The 25,652-nt window shown below is 41.8% G+C and overlaps 1 protein-coding gene across 3 annotated transcripts in view; it reads right to left on the bottom strand.

The window, feature by feature from the left end:
* Positions 1–25,652, bottom strand: part of MOB2 (MOB kinase activator 2) — a 119,512-nt gene that overhangs the window by 13,196 nt on the left and 80,664 nt on the right. The window contains exon 1 of one of the 3 annotated variants that reach the window (XM_082485984.1): positions 19,413–19,729. The exons of the other annotated variants lie outside the window; for them this stretch is intronic. Coding sequence (XP_082342110.1) covers positions 19,413–19,522 — 110 coding nt within the window. The 5' untranslated portion in view covers positions 19,523–19,729. Of the gene's footprint in view, positions 1–19,412; positions 19,730–25,652 lie in introns of those variants that run through there. 3 annotated transcript variants of the gene reach the window in all.

The following is a 25,652-nucleotide window of genomic DNA, read 5'->3' as shown; positions in this document are numbered from 1 at the left end:
AACTGTTCTTGTCTTCAAACTCTTACATTTGCTAGATCTTGTTTGAACCTCACTGTGTAAAAATAAGCTACAGATAAGAGAGAAAAGTCTGTGAAAGCAAGAACTGCAGGAGGGCCTTAAAGGGATTTAAAGAAGCTATGAAAGATATTTATGCTTGGGCCTGAGACTTCAGATTTTCACAGAACTTGAGATGATATTCAAGGAAAATATAATCGCATAAAACAATAGTATCATTTGATAGTCTGTAACTTGAGTTTATAGCAGATGAAGCAATATATTTGACCTCTTCCTTTTGCAGGAATACCATGTTAAGACTTGAAACTACCTTAACCTGACAGTCAACAGCATAAATCCAGTTGAAACTATGCACTTGGCCCTGAGCTAGTAAAAAATACTCCAGGCCACTGATTTGCTTAATTCCCAGCAGAGGCTGCCTTACTCCTACGCTTGGCTGAAATCAAGCCTGGCATGCTCCATACAGCACCTTCTTACCTGCTGGGCCTCTGACAGTGATATTAAGGTCTATTCAGAATATACTGTTTAGGGTTTTTTTCAGCTGATTGGGTTTAGTGGTTTGGGGGATTGGTTTCAGAGGGCAGGATTCAGGCATTCAAGGATATGTTGATTTTTAAAGAAAAACATAGTTCCAGTAACAATCATGCAGAAAATACCTTCAGCTTCAGAGACTGGTTCAACAAACTGGATTAATCACACTTACGGAGAAAAGTTATCAGTGGGAAGTAGTTTGGATAGAACAGAGTTTGTGTCTTTGCTTTACTTCAGGATATTTAAACCAAGGGCCCCAGGTTAGGGCTGTGCCACGTCAGCTAAGAGCGGTCTTCTGAGAGAAGGAGGAGGAGGAGGAGGGGAGAGAGAGCTGAAGACGTCAAAGACAGTCTGTCATAGAGCCAGGCTGTGGAGGGAAACCTTAGAAGGAAGCCAGACATAGAGCCAGGATGAGGCAAGCCTTCCACTGAATAGAAATGTGTAGCTCATTCTCACTTCAGCATCTTCTCCCCATTTCAAGAAAAGAAGCAAAAATTCAACATTAAATATATTTCACAAGTTTGCTAATGCAAATGACTACACATTGTCCTTTTACAAAAACCAAACCCCCTCATTTCCAAACAAATGTCAGTTGTCTGTTAGATTAGTACATGCAGCCACTTTGCATCTTTTCAACAGATTGTGTAAGTCTTTCCACAACTGCCTTGTGCTGGAACTGGAGCACTTCAAACAGAAGCTTCCTGAAGGATCCCCATGCTCTTCCCCTTTCCAAAGCTCCAAAGCTTTGGCTCAGTTTAAAAAAGAACCTGACTCATGGGTGTCATCACTGAACCTGCAAAATGCCCATAATCACTGATATCAAAGGGTTTATTCACACCACTGAAACCTGAATGTCAAATCACCACGTGCAGTACAAACTTTTTTAACCTTTTGCAGCTGCTGAGAGCTAAAGCAAGACCAGAGCAATTGTTTCTACCAGCAGATTTTCATGACCTGCATGCAGTGCATTTGGGATACTACATGGTCCAAATATTATAAATACAAACTAAAAAAATTTCCAGTCTTAAAACCATCAAGTTTTGAACTGGACTACACATCTTTCCTCAATTACGCAGAACTTAAGTTATAAAGTCAGACTTACTCGTATTAATTGAATCATGCTCAGTCTAGGCTATAAAACTGGGGGTTTAGTTTGGAAACTGTCAATACTACTCAATACTAAAGCATTTTCTTTATAGACTTACAAAGCTGAAGCATACAGCAGTACAGAGAAAACAGTTTTAGAAACACGATTACATATGATTAAGAATCAACAAATAATGGTTCTATATTATAGGTAAACCAAAGCTCCTACATTCACAATTACCAGAATTACCAGTGTAAAGTTCAGAAGTTAGCTTCCTTCCTTCTCTCCCCGACCTCAAAGTTCAGTGTTGTTTCGAAGACTTGTAAGAAAACACCATCTACCTGGAACCAACTCCAAATGTGCAAAATGAAGCATCCTTTATTTCCTCTGTTGTGATCTGTTCACATTCCTTCCTCAATTTTTCATTTTATGTTTGAAGTACACAAATACGAAAAATTGTGTGTAGCCATCTCTGAGATGTCCCAGAACACCCTTAAAAGTGAAGACTATAGCAGCAAGCATAAAGCAGCACATTCAGCAAGAGTTCATTCAGCCTGCTTTCAATGAAAGGAAAAGTAGCAAAAACGGTAGAGTTTTACTGTTCTATTGAGGAAACACCAAAATCCGTGACCTGTAGATGATTACTTACTGGAAAATGTAACTAAATATCATACAAGACCACAAAAAGGGCAGTACCTTTCACAACACTGCTATAGGCACCCTAAAGCAAGCCAAAGTCCTGATTCACGTTTCCCTGTCTTTCTTAAAAAATAAGAGAATTCTGCTAAATGTGTCTTCACCTGTCCATATCAGATCAACTGTATTTCCAAAACAGCTGGAGGAATAGCTGTTACACAGCAGTTTGATGAAGGTCTGTCAAGATGTTAGACCAAAACCTGTCTATCAATGCTTAACTACTAATTAAGGAAAGAAACATCTTTAGGGAATCCAAGGAGACAGCACTCAGCAGCGTTTTTTTTTGACAGGCAAACCAGAGTACAACCTAATTCTTCAGGTAACTCCCAGGAGAGGTTTGTGTTTGTTTGGTTTTAGGCACTCAGTTGAATATGATGCCACAGGCCAAGTCACACCCACGAATAAGTTTCAGAGAGGGAAAAGTGATGGGAGATGGCGGAAGAGAGGTCATTCGTCTAAAGTCTTAGAAGAAAGCTCAGCAAACTGGCTTCAGACAAAGACGGTACATTGACTAATGCTTCTAGCAGGGCTTCCATACTCAACTTTGTGTTCAGCTGAGAAAACACAGCAGCTGGAAGTTTGCCTGGATTTCACTGGAAGAAGAGATGTATAAGACATTCCACCAAGTGACAGGCCCACTGGGCTGTGATGATTTCTTTCCCTGGTTTAACTGCTTTGTTAAGATCGAGTAAAACTGCCAATTTCCCAGCTTGTTTTCTTGTCCCATCTCAGTTAATAAAGATACTCCTCTAATCTCTCTCTCTCTCGTTTCCTTCTTGATCAGATGCCCGGTAGTTTCTTGGTTTTAAAAAACCCACACTTTGGAGCATCTTCAAAGCACCATCCAGGTAGTAATTTAGTTTGAAACCATACAAAGAAAGTACTATTCCCATTTCATAGCACAAACTGGCTGTAAGGTTGAAAGTTTATTCATGGTATAAATACTAAAGATGTGCTTCAGTTTAAGCTGATATAGTTAGTTTGGAAAGAAGCGTATGTGAAGCAATGTGATTCAGCTGAAGAAGTATCAAAGACGCAATGTCCATTATGTGGACATGCTTCATAACCTGATGTAGTTCACATCACTTTGGAATTGTACCAGGCGTCCATGGTTTTGGTCATGAGAATCTGATTTATTACAACGTTGATCACACAGAGGGAATACTAGTGATTTATTAAATGCCAAACTTCCCTAAACTGATCATGTAATTGAAGATTATCTCTACCAATTCAGGATTCCTTTTTTTCAGCGGGAACCACCACAGCTATAATAATTTCTTCTTGTTTCCAGCAAGCTGTGCAGTTTCTTAGACTGCATCTGAAACTGAAATCTCTTCAAGGACAAATGATGATGCTTCAATCACAATCTCCTACCCTTCACACCCAAATAACCACCCTTGAGGTGAGAGGCTGTTTATTTTTTTTTTTAAATACAAGTAATCAGTGGCTTTTCTCTTTTTAATGTGGCATATTGAAGTGGTTTTATTACCAGATATAAGAGTAACTTTAAAAAGTTAAAGTTTATAAAAAAACCTATAGTGGTGAAGAGCAGAACTGCAGGCAAAACTCCACTCACTTTGTGCCCTCTGGATCACACACCAGTTTCAGGTTCCAGCCAAGTCCCAAACATACTGATTTCCGTTTGAAAATTGACAGAACAGGTCCAACAGGCCTTACATGGCAAATTTGTCTCCCTGTTTGCAAACCTCAAAACTCACAAGCTATCTCAGGTCTGTGGGGATGAAAATCATCATGGATTATGAACCTTACAGGACAAAGATGCTTATTTTGTGATTAATATTTTTTTTCATAACTGACCCTGTTTCTTACCTGGGGTTAACTGGTATAACGCTAGCAATCCCCAGTAAATTTAGAAGAGAGCGTGTCTCAACTGTGACAATCCATCTGGGATGCGTTCAGTCAGTGTTAGTGAGAGTAAAAGCCCCCACAATTCATAGCAACACATGCAAAAGCGGCACAAAAAGAAAAATCTATTTTAAGGAAAATCAAAAAATAAGATGATCATAGAAATGTTATCAAATGATATTTTAAAAGTCACTTAAGGTTTTGGGGGTTATTTTCAAGTAACCTAGCTTGTGCTATATAATTTGTATAGTTCACAATCTGGAAAATTTCGGGGTTGAAATGGTACATTCCCAACTAAAACGTTTATGTGGAAAACTTAACAGTCTCCAACAGCAACACCATATTCCATCTCACCCAGCTGCACCTCTACACTACCAAACTACCGGATATATCAAACTATCTCGGCCTTTGATTTTCATCCTGTAATTTTTTCCTTTCTTTTTCAAGTGTCGTGTTTTAAAATATCCTCCACTGATGAAGTATTATACAGTGAAATACTCCTGCCAAAACCTACTTTCTTGGTAATCTGAAGATGGGGGTTAGCTTCTTAAAACATAAGCCAACACAGAATTAGAGAGGCAGGAAGCCAGCATTTTCACAGTGTATTTTAGGCCAATCTTTATGAACACTCCCATGCTTTTATAATTTCCAGTGAATATGGGTTTATAATTCAAAATTAAGGGTATACTAGGTATTTTTGGTGTAGCTTCTCTCTTCTTCCCTTCTTTGGGTAAGGAGTCAAGTGGGATACGTGTGGAACAGAAAACACATTAAGGTAAAAAATTGTAATGTGCAAGCTCTCTCCCTCTAATGTACTCCCTTTGCAGAGGGGAAAAGGTTTAGATTGGATATTAGGAGAAATTTCTTCACAGAAGGTGTTGTCAAGCATTGGAACAGGCTGCCCAGGGAAGTGGTTGACTTGCCATTCCTGGAGGTATTTAAAAGCCATGCAGATGCAGTGCTGAGGGACATGGTTTAGCGGTAACTTGGCAGTGCTAGGTTAACGGTTGGGCTTGATAACCTCAAAGGTCTCTTACCACCAAAACGATTCTATGGAAAACCGAAAGATTTCAGCCATCCGTGGAAGGCTACAGCTTTGTAAGGAAAACCAGGTTAGCTGCTCACAAATCTACTTGTTACCTTTCTGTTTTTTCTGTGGCACTTTACTGGAAAGAAGTTATCAGTTAATTTCTGGTTAGAAATGTTCTGTGTAAGTATGGCAGTCCTGAACTGATTCATAGCAGGAAGGAAACAGTTTTATAAGCTAAATTTTATGAGTCCTACTGACAAACTCCCACCAAGAACAATGAAGAAGCAGGTTATGCCAGGTTTTGCAGGACGAACAAACTCTTGCATGCTGTCCAGTTTCCCACCCCACCAGCCCACAGTCTTTTCGCCTCAGTCAAGTACAAGGACTAAAAGCTTAGAGGCGCTAGGCAGCTTAAAAATTACTTCTTGGTAATTCAATGTCTTTATTTCTTTGTATAGTGAGGAAGAAAAAGAAAAGGGGAATAACAACTTTCATTTGAACATCAGTAGAGCTGTCCTTCCTTCTGAGAAAAAGCGACAGATGAGATTTGTATTTCCCTCTTTCTTTAAACCCATACAAGATTAGTATGTCTCTGGAGATTTTTCTGCAATCCCATGTCCAGTTTTAACCCAGATCACAGCTAAATCTTTAGCTGAAAATGCCATGTGACAACACACCCAGAACACAAATTCTGCATGTACATATACATGTTCGGGATTGGGAAAGAACAGAAAAGAACATCAGCATGGGAAGGGAAGCTGTGTAAGGTACTGGAAAGCAAGCCCAAATCCCAGTGCAGCAAACAGTACAATTGTTCACGGATTGCTGCGGTCAGACCATTTCTCCAGGGCCTGGGGAAGGGAAGGAGACTAAGCTTTTTAAAACAGTCTCCATTCTGATTTCCTCTCGCCCCAGATCTCTGACAGACCTCTCTGACCTCAGTTTCATTCTTCCCCCTCCTGCCCTGGGTTAGCTCCAGGGCTCAGCTGCTGCGCAGGTCTAAGGGGGCTGCGTAGAATAAAATGTGTTTGGCAGCATTTCTGGCCCCGCTTCTTCATTTTTGTTCTGTTTTAAAAGTTACTAATAGTTTATTTAAGAGGAGGAGGAAAGAAGAATGTACCCTACATGCCAGGGAAACTTTTTCTTCTGGATTCTCATAGTGGCTCTTTGCCTTTTAAGGGAATCTTTGCTTGGCCTCTGGATGCTCTGCTGTAAACAGTCGGTGCCAAGGCATGGCAGGCATGTTAAGGATGACAAGTGCCATAACATTATTTCATAATGTTGCTTCTCAACAGAAAGCCCAAAACATTCTGTAGGGTCAAACCGAGTTCCAGCTGGTGCTGCTGGCAAAGCAAGGAGAACATGAGGCACCTGCACATACTATGTCTCTGTGGTACATCAGGCCTTTCCATTCCCTTTTGTAGGACCCCCCTAACCGGTGAGGGGGCTAGTGCGCAAATCTCATGAGGAGCAGCTGAGGGAACTGGGGTTGTTTAATCTGGAGAAACGGAGGCTGAGGGGAGACCTTAGCACTCTTTACAACTACCTGAAAGGAGGTTGTAGCAAGGTGGGGGTCAGGCTCTTTGCCCAGGTAACAAGTGATAGAACAAGAGGAAATGGCCTCAAGTTGTGCCAGGGAGGTTTTGATTGGATATCAGGAAAAGTTTCTTCACAGAAATTGTCAAGCATTGGAACAGGTTGCCCAGGGAAGTGGTTGACACCATCCCTGGAGGTATTTAAAAGCTGTGTAGATGTGGCACTGAGGGACATGGTTTAGTGGTAGACTTGGCAGCGTTAGGTTTACAGTTGGACTTGATGACCTTTTAAAGGTCTTTTCCAACCTAAATTACTCTATGATTCTACTTCTCTCCCTCCTCTCTTCCCTTGCATGTCACCTCCCAGTGTTAGCTCAGTGTTTGCCATACTGTTTTCCCATAGTGCCATGTCAGCTGCATATTAACTGCATTTCAAAGTACAATGCTGAAAGAGTTACAGGTATTTGCTGGTGGCCAGGTACCACTGTGCTCCTCCTCCTCTGCTCAGGATCCCCCATCTTCTCTTCAATGCAGCTCTGGGAAGAATGGCTACAGAGGCAACGCCAGGCATGCAAAGAGCTCAGTTAATGCGACAAAAACGCACAGAGTGCATTCTTGTGGTAAAACACACTGGACTAGAGTTTCCTTTCTTCTCTGGGTGTACCCGCCAGAACTCCTCCCCCAGACCAAGAGGAGTTATTCGGCCTCTCTGGTTACCTTTGGGGAGGGTCTTCTGACTGTATAATCCTTGCACTGGTCCAGGTTCCCCTCCAGTCAACACAGTTGGGAGGGGCTGAGTGGGACAGATCCCTAGGAACACGAGGGAAGTGATGTCAGATGGGAGACAAATAGATTATTTATTTCTAGGAGCCAGTGATGCAATTTAAAAGGAACCATTCACTAGTAGAAACACAGAAAATTACCTTATCCAAGCAGATACCCTGTTGTTCTTCGTTTTGAAATTTTGTCTTTTACCTTTGTGCCAAAAAGCTCTTATATCCAAACCAGGAAGTGCCAACATGGTGCCAAGATTCTTTTCCTAAGTGATTTAACACCAGTCCAGATTTTTGGTAATTTGGGGATTAGCGAAGAAAAAGGACACGAATCTTTCTTAATGTTTATTTTCAAGAGCTCTACATGAAGCCAAATTAGGTCTGTGGTAAGAGAGGTTCAGTAGGTCATAGATTAACAGTGTTGCAACAAATTAATTTATCCAATGCTTAGAACAAACCATACAGTAGAACAGTGTGTCATAGGTGCCCAAGTCCTGAGCCTGTGACAGACATGGGGTGGTGGTTTTTGGGTTTGTTTTTGTTGTTGTTAAGTTTCCAAATGTAGGCAAACTCTAGCTGTCTGACAAAGGAAGCCAAAAACCCAGCACAAAGGGCAAATCCCTGCTTGAGAAGGTGTCTCACATAGCATATTCTCCCCTGCTTGCAACTCTTCCTCCCCTAGAACGGCAGTCAGAGCACACCCTGGTGCAGGGCACAAAGGGGCAGGAGAGGCCATGCCATACTAACTGTCCTGGGCATCTCTGCCCAGCCATTCATCAGTTCATCAGCTGAACATACAGGCTGGAGTTCTGTGTTCTGGGGTTTGTCTTGTTAACACGCAATCCATTTTAGTCCCCAGGCACACTCACTACTCCAAACCCATCAGGCCCATACACAATACCAAGATAAGGATGCTCCTGAATCCCTGCCTCCCTTAGAGGAAAAATGTCATGTGTATTGTAGCAACACAAAGGCTTCCTCATCATCTTCAGTTGCTAAATATACTCCCATACTGCAGCTAGAGAGTATGAACAGGATTCATTTCACCTAGCCAGGGATAGCCGCATATGTAAGTGTTTCTGTCTGAACTGGCTTTCTAAGGACCTTTTAAAGTCAGCAGAGAGAGTTTTTTTCTCTATACTGGAAAACATTTCAGTCCAAGGCAGAGATCTATAGTATACCTTAGATTTTTTTAATTAGAACACACAGGCAAAGGAGAAAAGTGGCTCTCAACGGAGAGCAGACAATGGCAGAGATACCAAGCCTGGTGCTGTTACAGATGCTGCATGCTGCAGTGGGAAGATCTCCTGCACTACAGAGCCATGAGAACAAGCGATGTGCACCAAGATTTGAAAGCAAGTAAGTTTTGGGGTGGCTCTTAACACCTTTTTCACAGGGAAGGCAAATATAGGCCTGTCAGATTTAGTATTATTAACATGCAGAACAGTGTCAAGACATGATTTGAGATTTTGGAGGCCAGAAAAACTGCTTGCAAAGAACAAGTAAAAACTAAGAAGAACATAACTGTCAAAAAATGTCTGTATCTCTCTTTAAGGTTTTTAAACTTGAAAAGTGAAAGATGTAAGTGTATTACAGTAAAAACACAGAAACGTCTTAAGGTATCTATTCCCTGTGTGTTTTCAGAGATGTCTGTTAACTTAAGCAGTGGTTTATTTATTTATTATCCTGCAATATTCTGTCAGAACACACAAGTTATTTTGACTTCTGCATCATGATTAAATTCAAGTTCTGGCAGCAACTGCTCCTCCTGGTTATTCTGATGCAGCCCTGTTATCCTTCTGGAAGAGCACATGCAGTACACTTTGGTCCACCTTGTGGGGACGGAGTTCACCACCCAAGCACATAAAACCACTGAAGACACTGCTTGTTATCTTCCAACCCGGTTTGTAGAGCTGGCAGATTGCAAAGCTATCTTTTTATTTCTAAACCAAGCAAATTTGATTTGGAAACCTCATGGCCTCGTAAATATGGGATTTCACAACGCAGTTTGCACAGAGTTGCTCTTCAGGATAGAACTGTGCTTTAATTGCTGGGAATTATTTCACCATGGCAACGTGGCTTCAGCAGTCAGACTTCTTGCTATATAGCCCAAGATATACAAAGGCAGTCTGCTCTGCTCAGAGACTACCAGGGTGCAGACAGGTTTGTCTTTGTAAGAAGCGTTTTAGTTTCCTCACTGCCTTTTATAAAGCCTTGTAAGCTCTCTTTACAGCAAAAAAACATTTATGTAACAATACTAACTCATTTTAAGTACTACTGTAGCCTATAGAAAACCTGCAGCAAAGGTTAGATATGCAGGTCAAGCGTACCACCTTACCCACATACTATGTTCTGGAGGCCAGGTACATATAATGTCTAATGTACTTGTAATCTGAATGTTACAATTCTTAACTTTTAAAAGTCCACAAAAATCTTAAAAAATATATAATTATACTGTGCAGTATGAAAGGCAGCAATATGGACTGCATGACAGTCCCCAAACAGTTAATGAGAATACTCACTCCCAGAGTCTGCACTCTCAATAGATAAATATTTTTCAACATGGTGCAACTTGTCAGCTTGCAGCTGAGCTCAGTCATAGTTGTTGTCTCTCTGCTCAGCTCCCCAGAGGCAAGAAACAGTAAAGGACTGTCTTTTTTTACTTCTGGCAGGACCAGGCAAATTACAACTATTTAGGCAGAAAAAGTGTCTTGCATTGGTTGGATAAGTTAGTTGGTTTTGTTGGGAAGAGAGTGAAAACAAATTCATCACCTGCCTTGCTACTACAGTTCCACCTTCGGAAAGTCATCTATATGTAATCAATCACACAGTAGGCAGGACAGCAACAGCTGAATCCTTCACATAAACACAGTTTAATAGGACAGAAAAGTGCTAGGGCTCACCAGAACTGAGAGTGTACACAGAAACACAGGTAACAACTTTAAACATCTTGGCTTTTTTGTAGGAACTTCAGTAAACAATATAAACTCAATTACATATATAGCATAGGAAAAAACTGGAAGTTGTTTTCACTATTCATAAGCAATTTTGCATGCCTGCACCTGTAAACTCACTTTTAAAGCATCTGTACTAGCACACACATGTGCATCTTGTTGCTTTGAGACACGCAGCTGTGAGGAATTCAATTACCTACTCAGTCACTAGTTATTGAACAGGTTGGGCAAAGAAACACCAATGTGAAGAAAAAGCCCCACCTGAACTTTTCAGCCACTTGATACAGCTCCACAGACTCATCTCTTACACTTAAAATTAACTACAGCATTTTAATTAGGAAGCATATTTATTTACCAGAAATGACCATGGGTCAAGGTCAGTTCTGTCTCAATGGCAGCTTTGAAGATCAAAAATGGATCTTTTTCTTTTCTTAATATTTTGGCTTTAATTTAAACCAAAGTTAGTTCAGGGAAGTCCCATCTCTCCTTGCATGCCTGAGATGAGATCCTGTGATGTGAAATGGTGCCTTTAAGTCTTAGTAGGAACTATCTTGTTAAACAAAAAACCTGAAATCCACAGTTAGAAGGCAGGAACTGTGTCTCCTTACAGGCTAAGACAGAGTTGAAGGTAAAAGGAATCAAAGCATTATCTTAGTTAAGTAACTTTCATTAACAAATGGTATATACAAAACATTCACTAATCTAATGTGTAGTTAATTTTTAAACTTTGCGACAGAATGATGCAATGCTCTTTGTTCAGTTTTGTCATCAACGGCACACAGCTGTTCCAGTATTTCCTAGAAAACAGCACTTTAAAGTTTTGCTTTCTGTACAATAGAGGAAGAAAAATCTATTTAAAATACAAACTGTATGGAATCATGGGTCAAATTAAAGAATATTTGAATGACTGATTGAAAAAATAGTAGGATGGATAATCGTTTAATTACTGGTACAGTTAGATCAGCCACTGTTAATTAGCTCATTAGACAGCAGTGATTCCCAACCCTAATTTATTACTTTTCAGGATACACCAAGGGAGACCGAAAAGCTTAAGCAGAAGCATCTTTAGAGGTGTGTACTGATCCATTAGCAATCAGAAAACCCCCAAAAAATAGATATATTCAAACTTGTACTGTTACCTCCAAGGGCTTGCTGAAAGACAAATTCATCCTTTTAATTAAATGCTGAAAGCGCAGCCAAGAAATTGGTTAAGGAAGACTAGTAATTTTCAAAAATAAGTATTAAAATTAGATGCATAGTTGTGCGCTGAATTTGTTTCGTTCCCTTGGCTGCACGTGCAAATGACAAGCAATATCTTTAACCATTCATGTGGATTTGCAATTAATCAGTTCACACAAGCAGAGACCAACATCTAAGATTCTTCCTCAAAACACAATGTGAAGTTGTGCTTTTACACTGGCTTTTGCAACTCAACATCACACCTCAAAACAAGGGATGGTTATGACCAGCTAACTCTTTTCAAACAGAGCCTGCATTGCTCTGTTTCAATTCCTGGCAGCAACCGACAGTTCATACTGGTTTCGCAGAGATGTAACCATACTAGTCATGCGTGCACTAGTACTTTCACTGTGAAGAAATGAAAGATGGTCCCTAACCAGTGAAGTCTCTCTCAACACAGTAGTTTACTATCATTATTGGGCAATTCAGTTTCTTCTCAGTATTTAAGTCTCTACTTAAAAATCAACAGGAATCCTCAAAAAGTTTGCAACTGAAATCACTTAACAGATTAGTTAGCTCGAATACTAAATAAAATGTGTGGATTTAAAAAACAAACCAACAAACCTGTCCACAACCCAAATTTTTCATGTATTTGAATGATGTACCTAGACATGAAAAAAGCTTTGTATGCTGAAAAAGAACAGAAAAATAAATATTTCAGTTGAGACAGAAAACAGTTTCCCTTCTGTCCCACACAGATGGTGGTCTCAAGACCTCAACTTTATCTTTTCCCTGCACAGGTTTGTACTGAAGAAATAAGGCAGTCACATCAAAATTGAGGACTTCGTATAATGAAGAATCAGCAAGACCTAGTTTATCACAATTTCCTTTCCCCTGTCTTGCCAAATGCATCCTGCTGATTGTCAGCACTTATCCCTCTAAGGCTTTGGTGGTGTGAATCGGGGATCTGTGGTCACATTGGACTGAAGAGCAGATCTGGGTAAGTGTCTGGAGTGTGAGTGGAGCTACGAAGTGCACCTAACATCATCTCTCCTGTGTGCGAATTTTCATAGTTCACCATGAAGAAGCCTAAGCCTTCTTTCTTCATTAACTCCATGTACTTTGTATGATGTAGCGAGATAATTTTTTTCAGGTATTATGCTGTCCTAAGAGTTTTAATATTCTGTTCTGTCACTACTTGCCTTTCTGAGGACAGCTGTGCTCACTGCTGATTCTTCCTTTTTTAAAAATAAAAGGAATTACACAGACATCCACAATGTTCCTTTCACCTGGGGAGCATCTGCTATCACCAGTCCATGCTGTCTGAGCAAAAGCACTTCTAAACTTATTTCAGTACCAGACAGAAATCAACTTGGAAAATTAAAAGAGCGGCATTTTCTGACAAGCTCAAACAACCTAACTCCATTGTTAATGGACTCCATTAACTCCAAGAAGTGTTTTTTCTTCAGAAAACTGGAAGACAAGGTTAATTCATACGTCCAGTACCCTTCTCTTTCCAGAGACTAGGTGCTGGCAGCTCTTAGAAGAAAAGTAACATCTCATCTTCTCTAACAGCGGTTTGGTGAAGTCTTAGTTAAGGTTCCGTTGAGCCCCACAGAACCAGGGATTAAGAAAAAGGATTAGAAACCTCCCCTCAGCAAAAGCACACTTTCTCAAACTCAGTTTTGGTGCAAGTCACAGAGAAAGATGTATGATAGGGGAATGGATACATTTTGTCTTAGCCATCTTAGAGACAGGGCAACAACCGGTGGGAGACTGCATTCCTAACACATCACTTCAGCAAAGATCATCAAGAAAGGAAAGAGAAGAGCTCTTCTACAGAGGATTTTTTTTTCCTCCTACAGAGGATTTTTTTTTTCCTCCTACAAACTTACTTGGTATAGACCTTGAAGTGCACAGATGGTTTGAGATACCAGAGAACAGCAGATAGAAATTAATTGTGAAGTAGATACTTTCACCATAAAGAACAGCACCAGAAAAATGGTCTATTTCAATACAGGAAACAAAGACGCAAACCAGGAATCACAGTCAACTCCTAGAAGGATGAATGCTGCATGCTCATACTTTGCGTGTATATAAACTGAAATCATCTTCCAGGCAGAAACAAGCCGCTAAAATCTGGAGCAAATCCTATAATAAAACAGATGCGTACCAAGAAAACAAGATAAAAGAAGGGTGAATAATTTCAGATGTTTGACATTACAATAAAATCTATTCTTCTTAAAGTGTCCAGGAGGGATCTTCAGAGAAAAGCATACTTTTGCCCCAAAACAGAGAAAAATGCTGTTAAACCTTGGGGCAGGTACCCCTCCTGTACTAGCTCTGGAAACACCTCACGGGGTTATTTCAACACAAAGAAGAATTTTAGCAGTCCTCTCCCTCTGGCTATCGCTTCACAGGATGTAGAACATGTAACCAAAATACAGCTCAATGTTTTAAGTACCTCTGACACCAACTTCTTCATTAAGTTAATATACTGTATGTGGTTCCCCAACTTTCATAAATGCACCAGGGTCATGGCCCTCCTGTGGCGAATACAGGTGAACAAATGGACAACTATCCCAAAGAAATGGAGAAGTGCATGGCTCACTGGACCACCGGTGAGACACAGCATCAAGTCCTGAGCTTTAGGAGGAGACCAGGTTGCTGAATGGCTTTGACAGAAATATCTGACAGCTCATAGTGGGGCTGAACATTAAGCAGAGCACTACAAGTTTTGCAGCCACCACCAGAAGACACTTTGCTACCTGCGTATGCTGGAGAACACCCATCTGCACAAGAAGGGAGAGCCACTCCTCTGGAGGGCACATCCCAGCCGGATGAGTCCACTAGGCTGGCAATACCACTCAGACTTACCTCCACTGCAACCTGCTCTGTCCCAAGGACAGGACACTCCTGTTGAAGAACCATCTCCAAAAGCATATCTGTGCTTTCGTATGCACAGAAGAGCTACCACAAAGCCCCTCCTGCCTGGTCACACCTTTCCAAAGCACAAGATGTTACTGCCCCATAGCGGCAACAGTCCTTTCCGAGTAGCTGGGTGAGAGTCCCAAAAGGCTGTCAATGAACAAGGAATCAGCTCCTGTTACAGAAATATTCAGCAAGACACAGCATGACAGTTAGTGATGTCAGTTACCCAGAACCATAAACATTTTGAACTATTTTGGTACAATGGAAAGTTGTGGGAAGAAGAAAAAGAACGGGATAAAAATAGCTGACATGGTTCTGAAGAGCATTTTGCCTATAAGCCCCTTCCCTACACACTGTCCTCCATCCCTTCTCTTCTGCCGGTACCCAGACATTATTCAGATTAGCTCTTCCTAATTACTTTCTAATACTGTAGACCAGAATAAATTATTGAAAAATGCTTCTACCTAAATAAGGATAAAACAAGATTGATTTTTTAAATATTTGCTTTAGTCCTGTCAATACACACAAGCATCACAGACAACAGCTATCTTCAGCAATGAGAGTCAAGGCAGTGGAGAAGAGGCAGCCACGTCAAACATGCTCTGCTTCTACCCACCTACGTCCCATTTCATGAACACATTTAAGACGACTTTGCATGATCACTTAAAAAACAGAATCCAATGTCAGAATTCACCTGGTTTCTTTCTGATCTTGCTATGAATTATGTAAGGAACAGCAGGAATTTAATTCTTCAAAAACTTGTAAGTGCTGGATGTAAAAATATATAGCACCATCCAGGATCCCAAGACAAACTTGCGAAGTTAGCTGACTGAAGCAATCATTATCACACTACCACTGAAAACAAATTACTACACTCTTGAAAAGTACCTGTAAAAATTCCACTTTGTCAGTAATGCCAGTGCCACACCTGCCCAAAAAGAGAGGGATTGGCCGTTTTATTTTTTTGGTTGGTATCCAAATAAATCCTGCACATTGCTGTAAGAAGGGAGGCTCTTATGAGAAAGAGGAGTTTTCAGTTATCTATTCCCACACTCATCCTGGACTATGTGTACAAATAAACCATACTGTACTTTATCAGAAGTCATTACACAATGACGTCACAACTCTGTAGCCCACATCATTCCTGTTTCCTGACACCATATCACCAATTATTAGTCAACTATCCCAGAGGGACTCTGTTTCACTGGAGACTTAAAAAGAAACACACCGATTATGAAGCTGCATGAGTAGTCATCTCTGAAAATCGCTTGCATAGGACACGAAGTGCCATGGCACAGCAAACGCGCTGCAGTTCTGAGCTGCAGTCGAGCATCTGAATCAGGATTCAAGCACTGGCACAGGCAGTGAACATCGTGTCCTGAAGTCATCAGCATGTGGCTCTGAAGAACGCTTACTGCCAACTTAGTTACCCACTGGGACCAAAGAGGGGAGATCTCTCATGTATCTCAGTCTTCCTTCCACTCGTGCTGCTTGAGGCCAGTAAAAAGCACACCTCTGCAAGGAAGCTAACAGTAATCAGCTGCCTCACAAAAATCTTGAACAATTAATGTTAAAAAGTAGAATAATATTCTAAGGTTTTTCATTGTACTTTTTTCCCTTTCCTCTTCTACTTCTCTCCAGAACCACCAACTTTTAGAAAACAAAACAAAACAAAAAAACACCAAAAAAAAACAACAGGAAAACTGCATCCATTTTGATTTTTTTTTCCTCACTAACCATGGGCTAAATAATTACACAATTCATAACAGGAGAGGAGAAAAATGAGATTAACATATTGCCAAAACATCTGAAGTGAAACAAAAGCCCTAATTAAACACTATGCTAAGGAAGACACATAACTTCATCTCAGCTATGCTATGGTGAATTTAAAGTGGAGATGACACTTTCCTAATGGTATTTTAATTTTTTTTAATCATTACAAGTGTGTAGTCTTGGACCCATCCCTGAAGTGTTAAACACAGTTTACTAACCCATATGATGAAAGATACAAGCATCTCCAGAGTTCTTCATAGCTGAATCACTAATAATTTGAAAGAGGAATAAACCTAACAGTAGTTTTCATAAAAAATTAATTAGAAGGGCTGAGAGCACATCTGTTGCTTTTGTTAGATTTTCCCCCCTTTCTGGTTCAGTTGTCTTTCCCCACGCTCTTTTAACTCTTCTCAGGGCTGCTGCTTCTTCTTGTGAAAGGTTTTTGCTTCCTCACAGTTCCCTCCTTGTTTCCTCCCTGTACTGATTTTTCCTTCAGCAGCTGTTATTACTAGTGTGTGACACAGACACTATTTGGCACCCAGCAGCTAAGAGGACTTAGTCCTACTAACTAATGAAAACAACTCGCATGTTAAAAGCTTCAAGAGACCGAGTTACTTAAAGTACATACAACTCATGTAAATAATATACAAAAAAAATGCTATGGAGGAAAATCATACTGTTTAAACAACTGAGCTTAACTGAGCAAACCGAGTGGTATTTGATACCCTTTGTCCTTCACTTACTCTGAAATACATGATAAACCATTACAGTAATGTGGGATTCATCTCATGTAAGTTCATATGACTACAACATAAGCGCTAGCAAGCGAGCTGGTCAATCTGTATCAGGCTGGCATCGCACCTCTGCATTCAACCACATCTGTAACCTCTCTATTCTCTACCAACAATAAAGTAGACAAAACTCAGCTATGGATGCCTACATTCAAAGAAATCCCACCACAGCTGTCACCAACAAGCCACAATTTTTGGCCTAAACAAGGTCCCATGTGGTTCCTTCTTTCACAATCACTGGGCTCACACTTTCTTAAGCACTAATACCCGATTTCTGCAATAAGGAAACTTTGATTGGACTTAGTATTTACCTAGGCTCCTAGCTAGTACCTGTACTCTCATGCTGACTGAGCTCTTTGCAGCATAGGATGAGTTTATATTTTACATTAAAAAAAAAAACTGAAGAAAAGCAAGATGAAGCAACACACATAAAGACAGATACAGCATCTGAAGTATATTCAAGACAAGAAATAAGAGAACCAGTCTAGCATCTAAGAAAAGTTTTTGTAACTTCACATTTCTCTCTATCTGGGTGCAAAAGGAGCTAACCCAGAATGAAAAGATACATTAAAAAACCTCTACTACAAAATAGTAATCACTCCCATCTAGTAACAGGTTAGCAAAATAAAGTTATGCGATTAATTCCCAAGCCCAAAATATTTCATGTATAACAATAACTTTTTCCTGCTTCCGCAGCAGTTTTATAGTGTATGTAGAAAATAAACCTCAGGGGGGAAAAAAGCAAATAAAATTATGCACATTTTCTGCACGTACCCCAGTTAGAAGAGAAAGGACAAGGTTATGTTATATTTTTTCAAAAGTGTGCACTGAACAAATCATAAAAATATATGTTTCACTGCTAGGTCACAGGAAGTTACCTAAACTTCAAAATAAACTGCCATAGATGCTGAACAAAAGGTTTGGCAATTCTCCCCTACAGAGGCACCCATCTATTTACATCTGGGAGTGCTGCCAATAGAACAGCTACCAAAAACTTCAAAGGGTTCACAGCATGAATAGCAAGCTGCTGGCCAAAGGATTTTATGATATGACCAGCTGTGTAACACCATATTGAATTATGGACACCACCACCCCCAAAAACATGTAAAGAAGGAATGTTAAACTTATTAAAAAAGCTGAAAAAGAAACCTGAATTCCTTAATGTTTTCTACAGGAAAGTATTTCTAACAACAAAAAAAAATATACCAGGGCAACCAAAAAGTACTGCAACACAGCACTTCTTTAAGAGTAACTCTAAGCAGTTCTTCTCACAAAGCCTACTTCAAGCCCAATGAACTTCTCTCGTTTAAGTCACAGCCAGAGCCTAGCCTCTGTGATCAGAACGCTCTGCTTTAATAAATGGCTCCCCTAAACTCGCTTGGGAAGAGAGGAGACATGAGTCAACAGAGGAAGAGAGGGATAATGTTTCTGTGGACAAACATTTAACAACTGCCAACCAATAGTAGGAAACAGGGACAAACGAAAGCTTGCCAAATAAAGTTACACTGGAGGAACAAGGCTCCTTTTTGGAGCAGCACTGTCATTTTTCATAGATCCCAGAAAAATATCTGAACACACTTAACCAAAATAAAAAGCTGCAGTTGTTGAAGAGCAAGGCTGCTAGTCCTAATATTTGTGGTGACGTTCCTCCCTGCAAACCAGAACGGGTCAGAACTCCTCTGAATCAAATTACTGTGCATCCTTTGCCAAAGAGTCTGGTTTTGGTCTCAGTAGTCATACACGTCTCAGTGTTCACACAAGTCCTTCTGAGCTACATGAGCAATTTTTTCCCCTCATCTTACGACATTTCTGTAGAAAACATGCCAGAGCATATGTAGTGTCTTGGTCAGACTCCTTAATTCAGGAAAGTCAGGACCTTCACTGTCTGCTTACGTCCTGGAAATTCAGTTCTTGGGGAGCACAAACAAAACTGGACCGCAGTCTTATGGGTGGACAAATGTTTCTCTCCAAGCAGCTATTGATATTCCAGCTTCCACCCTCCCAGACTGCTTACACAAGATCCAGAGGGAGCCAAAAGCAGCCTCCCTCCTCCAGACAGGAGAGGAGCTGAGTAGAACAAGGCACCCGGGCCAGATTTAACTTGAGCTCCAGCTCCCTTCTCGCTCCTCCCAGGGCCGCACAGACGTTCCTGGGGGAACCCCCCGTTCACACACACGCACTCGCCCACGGGAGCCCCGCGGGGCAGCCACCCTGCCCGCCCGCCCGCCGCCACCGGCGGACCCCTCCTTACCGCAGCACTTTGCCCACCGCCTGCAGGACCATTTTGCAGCTTAATCCGGGTTTGGGACTCTGGGCGAGGACGGGCCGTTCACCGGGCAGGCTGCAGTGGTCCCCAACCATGGTACGGCGGGAGGAGCGCGGCGCAGCCGAGCACAACGGAGCCGGGGAACGCCGGGGCGCCGGTGGGCACGGCACGGCACGGCCCGGCCTCTCCGCCGCTCTCCCCGGCCAGCAGCCGCCCGCTTCGCCGAGCGCCCCGGCCCGGCCCCCGCCCGGCGCCGCCAATGGGCAGCGGCGCTGGGGGCGGGCGGCCGCCGCAGCTCCTCCGCCCGCCCCGCCCGGGGCTGCCCCTGAACCGGTCCTTTCAGACCGGAGAAGGCCGCGGCGACTCGCCAGGGCGCCGCCCCGCAGAGGCAGCGGGGCCGGGGCCGGGGTCGGGTCGTACAACCCTCTCCGCCCTGGGCGCCTCGCAGGGCGCTTCAGAGAAATGCTGCGGGGCTGTAGCAGGTCTGCAAGCAGCGGCGGGGTAGGAGGGAGGCAGTACCCCGGCCCTGGCCCTAAAGAGTCCACCAAAGCACCACCATCACTAATAAAATCCTCTGCCACTTCTTTTGGCAGCCAAAAAGTAAGCAAGACAAAGTAGATTTGCTAGGACAGTGATGCTGCAGGACACGGGGCAAACACGCTGCTGCCTGCAGTACAGACCCCATCCGTAACAGGGCAACGCTGGACTCCTGGTGACAAATGGGAATAAAGACATGTTTCACGAGCAAGGCTTTGCATTGCTCTCTCAGGACTCTGACAAACAAGGGCATGGGCTAGCCCAAGAGCAGAGGTAAATATGTCCTGCCAGAAATACAGTTTTAGATAGTGAATGTCAGCCCAGCAACAACATCGAGACCTTTGTCAGAGGGTTTAAACAGAGGAAGGGTAAAGAAGAGCAAAACCATAAACAGCAAGAGCCACCTTGCCGTTAGGACCAGAGGAAAGAGCAGGCACCTGGGCAATGGTCCTCAGAGGATGAATAATTAATCACCATCCCCAAACACGAGGTCCATTGTGACACACCACCAGTTTTACATGGAGAAGCCACTTTGCCACAAGTTTTCCTAACAGACCGTAGAAACGCGCTGTATGTCCAGCTCCTTTGCCACACCACTTAACCACCACTCCACACACACCTTTTGGACAGGCAGCTGTGCCCATGGCTTGCTGATGTCGCATTTAGAGCCAAAATGTGATGTGTGTGACGTAACGTGACCTAGAACACAAAGCCCCGAGGACACAACTTATTCTGACACACCAAAACCCGACCTGTGACACCTTTGAGAAAACAGCGGTTTTGCCATTTTACGTACACCTGCAACACCGGCTGCAGTCGGAAGGGGCAGTTCCCCAGACAGGTATTACTAAACACTCCAGTTCGTTTAACAAACAGGCATCTTCCCCTGTAAACAGAAGGCCAGCAGACTTGTTGAATTAAACCTAGCACAAATCATGCCATTGCTGCCATCACCAACCCAGCATCACTTAGTCAAAGCGGGTGGGAACATGGCTGCCGTTTGCACAAACCCAAGAAACTGCAGCCACATGATGCAACTCGGAGCAACAGTGTGCTGCTCTCAGTCCCAAAGCACCTACCCAGGCAGCAGTGTTTGGCAGTTTAGTCCCACATCCAAGTTAGGCCTCCACACCCTTGTGAAGCAGGAGGTATTTTTATTCCCACTCTCCGAGCAATCCACTTAAGACGGAGTTTGAATGACTTCACTGATAGCACACAGGAAGCCTGCAGTTGAACACAGCTCAGCTTTCCACTCGGCGCTTCATACAGAAGATTATCCAACCCTTGAAAAACCTGATGCTCGCTCAATCTTTTCCCTAAGTAACAGCGACTTGTCACAGTAACATTAAAAAGCAACAGTCCTGGCAAAGGGAGGGAGGACACCTGCCAAGAGGGCAGTTGCCTTCATTTCGTTCACCAGTGAAGTCTGCACAGAGAGAATTTTGTTTGTTCAAAAACCACCCTAAAAACAACAAGCCTGTGATATAAAGCAGCTTAAGTTTTATTAAAAGTCTGTCTATCCAAAGTAAATTAAAGAAAAATCCAGGGGTCAAACCAAAATAAATACAGCTCTGTGGTGTTACAGTTGTTTTAGAAAAGCTGGCCTCTCCATGACTCTGACAGCTAAACATTCACTCTTCAGAGATGGAGCTTCAATGATCTCACACAGGTTAGGAACTGATGCTCTGCTGTTAAAACTGATAGACCAACTGAAATAAAAATTTTAAACTTGGTATCTTTTTACTTTGACCCAGATAAATGGCCCACTTTCCTATTCTGTTAGATTCTGCAAACCGGTGCCTTCCTTTCCCTTCCCTCAACTGTACACCTCCACAGCACCCTTTCCAGCCTTTCCTCCACCCATCAGTTTTCCTTCATTAAAGCAGTATCCCCTTTTTGGATCAACTGCATGCTACAGTTTACCTGTAGTGTTGGATTTTATGCGAGTTGTGGGAAAGCCCGGCATCCCAAAGTCAATTTGAAATGCTCAAAATAATAAAACCAAAACAAGGTTATTATAGGAAGCACGACTTAAGCACGTACACTTTATTTATATGGCATTAACATAAGTAATTTAAAACACATGTGCAGTATGGATTCTCACACTAAGATTTAGAGCACGTGCAGACACATAGCTGGCTGCATCTAGAAAGAGCAGTACTCAGTCTAAAAGCAACATATTTATTTGAACACAGCTACTGGTCTGATCTCTACATATGTATATCTGCACTTCCTCAAGGGTGTGTCTTATAGCCATCTGATATCCTGCCTATTTACATCCATGGGTAGCTTCTTTTTCACTTGCTTCTTCAATATCCTCTGCATGTAACAACATGGTGGATGCTACCTTAGCACAAGTGTGCTTCAGCAGTGACAAACTGCTTCTACCATATCCCTGACCCACCAGCCAGGCTTCAAAGATCATGGAGTTGCGTATCCATCACAAACATGAACAGAAATATCTGTGAACAGACCTACCAACAGCTTAATGACTTGCATCGGACCTACATGTCAGCAAAACAGAAACATCACCAGTGGCACACAGTAAGGGCACAAAACAGTACGCTGGGAAGAGGGGAACTCCATTTCCCACCACTTGCACAATGGCTACATAGTACACTAATGGAAAGGCTTCTACATTGATCCCAACTACCAGGCCAAGGAATGGTATTTATACATTTTATGAATAATGCTTTGTATTTATAATGATGTTATAAGCAGCAGTTACACAATTACATATTTATGTGCCCCTTTTAGGGTTCCATAAAAATTAAGTGTAAAGCAGTCACCACATGGATGTATACTAGTACCCAGAGGTTTGGCAAAGAAAGTAAGTCATATCAACCCAGACAAGCAAACAACGTAAGGAAAAAAAAAAAAATCACAACGATTATTGTGATTAAGGTACAATTCAGTATTTATATGTATAGAAATGAGGCCTTGTAACATCAGATTGTAGAGTTCTGTTTTAAATTAAACTGAAGTTTATTGTGTGTCCCTGCCTGACATAGATGTTTCAATTTTGGTAGCTCATTAGCCCTTTTGTTTAACTGTAGTGTGCCCTGATACCACCTAACCAAGCACCCTTTCCAGTTACCTCACAGTACATCCCCAGGTCTCTGGAACCACTTAAAAATCAGCAATGAAAACATTTTATCCTTTAGCTTGCCTATAAGCAGTATTTATACTGAGATTACATTTGCTCTCCATTTGGTCATCCTCACACAGCAGCAAAGGCGTCATGAGCAGCTCTCCTCCGTATAGTCAGTAAAGCCTGAAAGTCAAAGACTGAAGTAAAAGTTGTCTCGGTCTCAAAAAGTAGTTTGGAGGTGGTCACAGCAAAGGGGGAAATAAAAGATTTCAAGTGTATAATTTCAGCTCCACTCTTGAGATAATAACAGGAGAAAGCAGTCTTCCTGACCACACAGGCTGTTGTGATAGAAGCCTTATCAACAGTGGCCACACACATTGCCGAAAGTTTGTGCATAAAACATGGAGCTTAAAAGCAGCATATTTGTAAGTGACAACATGCCTACATTTGCTGCTTTACTGAAAGCTCTGGTAACAAGAAGTCAGTGTCTATCCTACAACCACCACCTTTGGATTCATCAACACTGGGTTGTTGTTTTTTTTCCTGCAATAGGCAGAAGTGGTACACAATATTCTCACCTAATCCATAACATGAGAAACAAACAATCAATTGCAGCAAGAACAGCAAAATACCTCCAAATATCAGGAAAGCTTCACCAGGAACTCCAAAGAGTTTATATTACCAGATTTTAGAAAGAAATAATGAGAAGAACCAAGGGTTCATCAAGTATCACTTTACTGAAAAAAGAAAGAAAAGAAAAGAAAAAAGGAAAGTGAATGAAAGTGAATGCTGCTGTATATACCAATCAGAGAAATAGTGATCTCAAAGGTACTGTATTTCTGGCATGTGTGTAGGCACATCTATTGTTCTGAAATCCTCTGAAATGTGAAGCTAAGCCGGGTTTATCAAGAAGCGTGTATGGATGAGAGCTGAAGAACATGAATGTGTTGAAAGAAGCAGCAACAGCAGCAGCTAAGCAGGAGATATTCAACCCTACCAGCACTGAACAAGTACCCATGAACTATTAAGAAAGGTTGGGATGGTCACACTCAGACTCTGCATGGAGAAGCGATGTGAAATAGAGGGCAGACTTGATTTTTATCGCCTGCATTTCAATCAGTCCTCCTGAGTCAGCCCACCTCAAGTGCAGCCCCTCTGCAAAACACCCACTGGCAGGTCACTTGTTTCTTGAGTGGCTGTTCCAGGTGAGTTTGTGGCCGGTAGACTGTGAGTCAATGAACTGCTGTGGAGTTGGAGAGAAACATCAGATTTGGACCTCAGCTTGTAGTATCCCTGAAAACTTACCAGAGTTAAAAATAACTGGTGTTTTAAAAAAGTTATTTATTATTCTGGATCCCAGGTAAATTTCAAGATTACTGCATTCTGCTTAAAGTTTCCCCTGCTTTCAACTGAAAGGTTCTTTGCTTTCTGTACTAAGATATTGTATACCATTATACAGCACCCTATTTCAGTGACGGATGAAGCAGTCCCTATACGGTACCTTTCTTACATAATTCATTCCAAAATAATAAAACATCACAACGACACAGCCTCAGGAGACAGAGGGTTTTCCTCTTTCCAGTTTGCAAAACAATATGCTTGGCACTACTATATAAAGGAACAATAAACTGGAAAATATTTGCAAACAAACAGTTCAAATCTATCACCCTCATAAAACTGTCTTCCATATAGACAAAGTTTGCTGGGCAAAAGCTCAGCAATAGCTCCAGGTGACAGTGAAGCTCAAGTGACAAAGCAACATCTATCTCAGAGAGGATGAAATCTCTTTTTTTCTTTCAGTGGGGGGTGAGGAGAGAAGAAAACACAAACAAGTAAAGATGTGCCAGTGAAGCTAATGCATTTATCATTCTGAGTGCTCAAAAGGATGTCTTTCAACACACTGCATCTCACTGATTAAGTCAGAGGATGAAGTTTTATTAAGCAGAGTACCTGCTGATAGGCTGCATGGGGTGCTTAGAGTACTGTAAGGACTGAGATGCTTAATTTATACCATTGCAGCCGCTGTCTGTCTGTTCCTTCCTTGAGATAACACTAGTGAGAATTTCATCTCGCATTTTACCATTCCTTTTTTTTTCTTGCCCCAATTTTGCAGTTTAACTGGGCTGCGCTCCAGGGAAGCATTAGTGCAATGTGCATTTCATACAGAAAAGCTAAAATGAAAGACTCCTGTTCTCTTCTTTCCCTCCCCCAAATACACCAGACCTCAAGCTTCATATAAAGAGGTAAAACTTCTAAAACTTGGCTAAGAACTTCTCCCCAGGGATTGTTTAACATATTTGGAGCTACTTGCTACAGATACACAGAACTCTCCCTGTAAGTTTTATAACACAACTACTGTTTTCACAGACTTAGGTAAATATGGCACGGAAAACAAAACCCTAATTGCAAATTGGCACCAAGCTCTAGACTGAGGAGTCAAAGGTGTAATCAGCACAGGAAAGGAGGGTATCTGTGTCAGCACTGTTATTGGTCAGGACTATCTATGCTTGGGGTGGGAAAGGCACAGAAGGAAAAAGGGGAGATGCTGGGAGTGAACTTGCAGAATTTTCCCAGACAGATGGAGAGCCACTAAGGAA

The sequence above is a fragment of the Vanellus vanellus genome, assembly GCF_965231255.1.
Source record: "Vanellus vanellus genome assembly, chromosome: 6".
Classification (NCBI taxonomy): Eukaryota; Metazoa; Chordata; class Aves; order Charadriiformes; family Charadriidae; genus Vanellus; species Vanellus vanellus.
Note: the sequence above shows the minus strand (reverse complement) of the source record. Positions and strands in the feature narration are given on the sequence as shown.